This window comes from Parus major, chromosome 1A (genome assembly GCF_001522545.3).
Source record: "Parus major isolate Abel chromosome 1A, Parus_major1.1, whole genome shotgun sequence".
Classification (NCBI taxonomy): domain Eukaryota; kingdom Metazoa; phylum Chordata; class Aves; order Passeriformes; family Paridae; genus Parus; species Parus major.
In genome coordinates this window covers 5,165,380-5,171,379 of record NC_031773.1, presented here as the reverse complement: position 1 = coordinate 5,171,379, position 6,000 = coordinate 5,165,380, and the positions used below count along the sequence as shown (strand labels likewise).

Sequence of the window (6,000 nt, the reverse complement as noted above, 5' to 3'; positions counted from 1 at the left end):
TGCCACCCTGGTAAAATACGATCCATCCATAGAAAACAACTTTTATTGTGTGCTAATGGCACCAGGGTTCACAGAGTTAAATTGCACATTTTTCTTTTGTGTGTGTGTGTGTGCTGTTTGGAATTTCAAGACGTTTATTTTTGTTTCAAAAAGGAGATAAATTATGCTGCAAAACAAAATACAGTAACACAACTCAGTAATTACTTGGCAAGGACATGGGAGCCAAGTGTAGTAAGGACAAGTGGGGACATGGAAGTGGTAACTGTAAAAATAACTGTCTCTTGGTGAAGGTTGGCTCTATGTTCTTTCTTAACCCCCCTGCAGAGGACAGGTTTGCTCATGGGACTTACCCTAAGAAAGCTAAAATAAGAGCAGTAAGCATCTGGGGTTAAGATCAGTAAGGTTTGCTGTCATTTTTGGAGCGTTTCAGCTGAACCTTCAAGCGTTTCATGCCAATCTGAAAGCCGTTCATAGCCTGGATAGCAGCTTGTGCAGAGACCGGATTGTCATAGCTAACAAAACCTGCGAGACACAGAACACAGAGAGAAAGTCAGCTCTAGGTTAGAACAAATGTCAGAAGGCATTTCGTTAGAATTTTATGATTGCTATTTATTTGACACATTTACCTCACTTTCAATTAGTTCTTTGATCACATTTCATATCCCTTTTCCTCTCCCATTTCCTTTTGCCTTCCTCTTTACCTTCATGGTATTTCTTTACTAGCTGGGATGAAGTTGGCCAATTTTGGTGCAATGCAGTTTCCATTCTTTTATTTATCTACCTACCTTAGAGACTGAAGGTATTTATTACTGTAACACTTTTCAGTGTAGTATCTACATTCCTCCCATTAGGAAGTTCTATTTAGGCCAGTCTGCAAAAGGGAAGCTGAAACAGCAAGCCTGGTTACAGAATCAACCCCCAAACTGGCTTAACCCACCGGCACACCTATGTGTGAGTTCAAGTGTGCTATGGAACATTCATCTCCTTGGGCTCAGCCTAGGACAGTTGCAATATTAATATTTTGTAATTTTACAACTCCTTCCAGTTCAAGATCTCAGGGTACCTTAATGTTAGTTGTTTCAGTATCTTGGTCCCCAAAGGGGTACACAACCATCAAAATTAAGCAGCATCATAAAGACAATGGTAGGGTTTGATGAGAACTCCAAGATCTGCTCCTCGTGTGTGAGCACTAACTAGGAGGATAATGCTTGCTTGGGTAATTCAGAATGGCTGGCCTGGCTCAGATTTCTTTTCCCTGGGAGACTGAAAATGTTCTGTTCATAATACATTCAAATCTCCCTGATTCTGGAAGCTCAAAGTTCATTTTCATATCTGGGCCTCCCACTTGTAATTGCAAAGCTCGCCTAACTGCTGCTCTGCCTCAGCTCGGGCTAATTATTACTGTACTCAGCCCGCTGTTATGCATCTGCTTTGAAATGCTCCCTCTTCTTTCCACTTGAATTTGCCTTAACATATATCCCTTCACTCTCCTAAAGCATGAATGCCACACACTTTGTCTTCACTCCTAACACACAGGCTTCTCAGTGCCTCTCTTTCACCAACCAGCTTTATTCATTTGTGCTTACTGTCTGTGTATTTCTTGGATTCATAACCTCTCTTTGCCATTGTTTTAACCTATCCTTTTATGGCTCTTGCACTGCTATCCTCTTCCAGTTGCAGAGTCAGAGTGTTATTACACTTTCCCCACTGCATAAAATCCTCCCCCCTTCAAGGTATCCTTGTCCAGCTGCTCTCCTTCATAGATCATCCCTGTAGCTCCACCTTAAATCAACTTCACCAAACTATTTAAAACTCTTCTCTGACAACTCAGGCTAACTTCTGTTCCACTCAAAACCACCTCTCATTTAAATCTCTGCAGACCTTCTCCTGGCCAAAGCCAATAAGCTCTACCCATATTGTCCTGTGTTTGATTATTTGTTACCTCCTTAAGGGATAATGAATGTTCCTCCACACCTCCCTTGGTTTTAGTAACTCTTGCCACTTCTTCACTTTCTCCCCAAGATCATTCCCTCTTAAATTTATTGCCAAATCCTAAGGAGCTTCATCACTCTCTTTCTTTCTTTCTTTCTTCCTTTCCCCTATTTGTTACTAGGAGATCATGTATTTTCACATGACTCCAATCATAGCTCTATGTCCTGTGTCTCCTTCCATCAGTTCTAGGATTGCCTCAGGGATAGAAAAGGGAACTAGCATGAGAGGGAGGCAGCTGGAGCACTCTCCAGAGAGATGCTCCACAGCTGAGGTGTAGCTACTCCTACCTACCTTGACAATTCAGCATTTCCCTCTACAGCTTTCCTGACCTTCACTTTATTCTCTTAAGTACATATTACTGCTATGAACTTATCATCACTGTAGTTCCTTTCCTTCATACCTAGTTTTATCCACCTGGAAAGTAAACAAGTGATCTAGACACTTGGCATCTGTGGATGGTGAATGAAGAGAAGCAAGCACATTGCTGGCATCAGCCCCTATCATTCAGTTGTTATTCTGATTCACAATTTGTCTCTTTAACCAGAATGCAATACCTGCATTAGCTTGTTAGGCTCTCATCTTCTTCCTTATTGAGAACCTTCATTTATAAAGCTTACTGAGGAATCTGGAATTCCTTCCCTTTATTTGTATTTTTCTGATTGCACCCATTCATCATTTTTTGTCTGAATTTTAAACCACAGGTTACATAAAGTGGGAATGATGTTTCTTATTGATTCTCAAAGACCCTGTCATGACAACTCTGATTTTTGTTTTAGATCTTTAGGTATCTCTATAATCAGGAAAAATAATTGTCATCATTAAAGTAACAATTTTGCTATAAGGCCGACTGCATTTCTGCACTGATGTAACAGGGTCCCCCCATCCTCTGTGTTACTTATGTATCTCATTTTTCTTATTCTAAGGTTTATGAAAGGCAAGAGAGAAGCTTGAAGAGTGAAACCCTTTGTCTGCTGAATGAACTAAAGCCCATGGAGCCTGTGAGAACTCATGGAAGAGCACTTCCAGATGTAAATGCACTGTCCTGTCATCCTCATCACCATTTTATCCTTTGAGCATTCATTTTAGGTTGGACAAGAAAAGAAAATATGCCTAAATCCTTTTTTTGCAAAGAAAAGGAATTTTTCATTTTGTGAAGCAGTTTTACATAAAGATTCATCACTGTCTATCACTCACTCAGAATGAAGCTTTCCTTCCCATTTCTGCCAATGGACAGACTTGGACAATCTTTACACCTTTTGGATGTTCAACCTATTTCATCTGTAATTTGACTTTTTCCTCCTTTGGGGAGGAGATTGGAAACTCCAGAGTAGGAAGCCCTAAGCATGTGCAAACTCTTACAATTACAATTAATTACTATCACAATTACAATTACTATTACAAGGGGCAAAAAACCAAACAGGTAAAAAACTCAAACCCAAACTGTACCAAGCACCATGACCATTAATGATTTAGCAGAGAAATGGGTTCTTCAGTGGCACTACTGTCATAGTTTTTGGGTGGGAGGACAAAAGAAAAAAATAAGCTTTTTGAAACACAAATATAGGACCAAAACAACAAATAGACAAATCTTGCTAATAAAGCTGAGGAGGTGCGTGCAGACTATGCCAGTACATTAAGCTAGCAGGGCTAATTCTGGCTTTGCCTGTGATTTGCAGCATCACCAAGTAGTCACCCATTGAATCAGAAAACTCAGCTTCATCTGTCACTTCTACTTTTTGTTTTTAAAGCAGAGCTCCCTCCCTGGTGGCAGAGTATCTGGGAAGGAAGACTGAGAAATGGAAATATCAGTGAAAGCTGCCTAAAACCAAAAAGACAGAATTTTCCTCCATCCACTGGGTGTTGACACCTCCATTTTCCCTTAAAGAAGATAACTTTGCTGCATCACTTTAAGTTAGACAATTGTGTCCCACAAACCCAGGAAAATGTGTAAGAAGGTAATCAAAGAGCAAAAAAAAAAGCACAAAAAGCAAGTGTGGGAAACGATCTGATGATTTGAGCCACCTGCCCAAACTAATTTACATTCTTTCAGCAGTCACCACAATTGCTGCATTTCGATTAATGTAGCTTGATTTGACATTTCATCAAGATTCCTGGAGACCTCAACAATGATTTTGTAACCCAAACATACTAACAGAACTGGCTCCAGATCAATGGGGAGTCCATTTCAATTCCACTTTTCAAATTTGCAAGAGCCTTGGGGACTGCTTTAACTCATTGCAGACACAGGCTGGACTATAGTGGGTTAGATATGAAAGATTTTTTAACTCCTAAAGAGGTGAATGCTTCAAAAATGAGCTGAAAGACCATGGGAAAATGCAGAAAGAATGTCACATTCTTTCTATGAACTGAATCAACTTTCCTAGTGTACTATCCAATCCTCTTTTGTCATATATACATTGCATTCCTTTACTCTGGGAAGGAATTGCCACTTTTAAGGAAATTCCAATATTTTATGTCAAACCTTATAAAACTCATGTTTAAGAGATTCCTTCCTTCTCCTAAATCCTCCCTGTGTCTTGTATAAGACCATAATTACCAGACCAATTCTCCAAACACTCCATCAAAGCACTGAACTGGTTCATCTCTGCTATTCCAAAGACATCAGCCCTCTTAATCAACCCTAAAACTATTTTTACACTAACACATCCTCTCTTCCTCTGCTGTGATTGAATTTTCTGACAGCTCAAAGTATTCTCTGGGAAACCTGACACTGATCTTGTGAGGCTCTCTTCATCCCTGCCCTAAGGTAAGGGAGATGCCACCTTCCATAAGACACTGGAACCCACCCACAACAGCTGGAGCTGCATATCTACATCATCTAGACATCAACTGTCTGCAAAATATTCTGAACTACATGTACACACCACTCAGTCACTAATTGCAAAATCTTGTACTTAATTCAGAAGAAAAAAATTCCTGTAATGTAGAAGTAATGGGTTAAACATAGAGCTTTTTTAAGTGGCTCAGCTATACAATAGAGAATAATTAGGTATCCATAATAAGGCAATTTAATAGTATACTAAATGACATTCCCCCACATAGGGTGTAATTAGTTTCATGTACTTGACACATTCATGCGAGATGTCAGACTGGAAGATTATTATTGTTTTTTTTCATATCCAATTTTTGGTTAGAAGTAGTTTGTCTGTGCATCTTCCTGCTCATTTGAGGATTAACAGTCCATTATTTTGGAATGATTTTCCAGTATGACATTTCTCACATTGCTGTTAATTTTCTTTCCTGGCCCCTCTTCAGTATAGTGCATGTTACTTTTACCATTTGATTTATAAAATTTGACATACCAAAGCACTTGCTTAAATTGGTCTGTTTGTCAATGAAGACTTTAGCGGAGATAACATTTCCAAAAGGCATGAACATCTGCAGAATGTCCTGGTCTCCAAACTCCTGGGGGAGGTGGTAAATAAAGAGGTTTGCCCCTTCTGGACCTTTAGAAAAATAAAATTAAAAAAAAAGAAAAAAAAGAAGTATGAAAACAGCTATTACAAGTGCTACATTTAATCTGTTTTTCCATAATACTTACTGAAGGTGATGGTCAGAAAGCATTTTACTTTCCAACTCTGAAGGAACAAAAGCAAGTGGATCATCAAAGGAGCACAGCTGAAATGCAGCTCTTTAGAGCATCCCACCTTGAAAAGTGTTTACTTTGAAAAGTGTTTACTTCATAACGCAACTACAGAAGAAGTTAAATTCATCCTCTTTCTTCAATTTACATGAGGTTTTTTCAGCATAATTAAGGTTAGGAAAACAGGTACAGAATGTATTGGCTCTCAAAATACCCCAAGAACTGCACAAGGAGTCCTCTGCTGCTTCCAACACCTGCCTGGGTTTGTCAGTTTAATTCCAGTTGCAGGAACTTATGGAAATGGAAGGAGGTGAGCTCAGATTTGAGTACCACCAATTTAAATAAAAAGGGCAAGAAAATGGTGAAGATAGGAATAAAAATAATAATAAGAAGCAGACCTTGTG

At 39.1% G+C, this 6,000-nt stretch overlaps 1 protein-coding gene across 11 annotated transcripts in view; it reads right to left on the bottom strand.

The window, feature by feature from the left end:
- The window catches only part of CELF2 (CUGBP Elav-like family member 2), a 545,877-nt gene that overhangs the window by 8,344 nt on the left and 531,533 nt on the right, over nt 1-6,000 (bottom strand). For 9 of the 11 annotated variants that reach the window (XM_015627339.3, XM_015627335.3, XM_015627333.2 and 6 more), the window contains 2 exons: nt 5,316-5,459; nt 1-522 (listed from right to left, as the gene is read on the bottom strand). The exon at nt 1-522 is cut by the window's left edge and continues 8,344 nt beyond it. In XM_015627339.3, the coding sequence (XP_015482825.1) occupies nt 395-522; nt 5,316-5,459 (272 nt within the window). In that variant the 3' untranslated portion in view covers nt 1-394. The remainder of the gene's footprint in view (nt 523-5,315; nt 5,460-6,000) is intronic. The other 2 variants (XM_015627334.3, XM_015627332.3) reach the window with 1 other exon arrangement.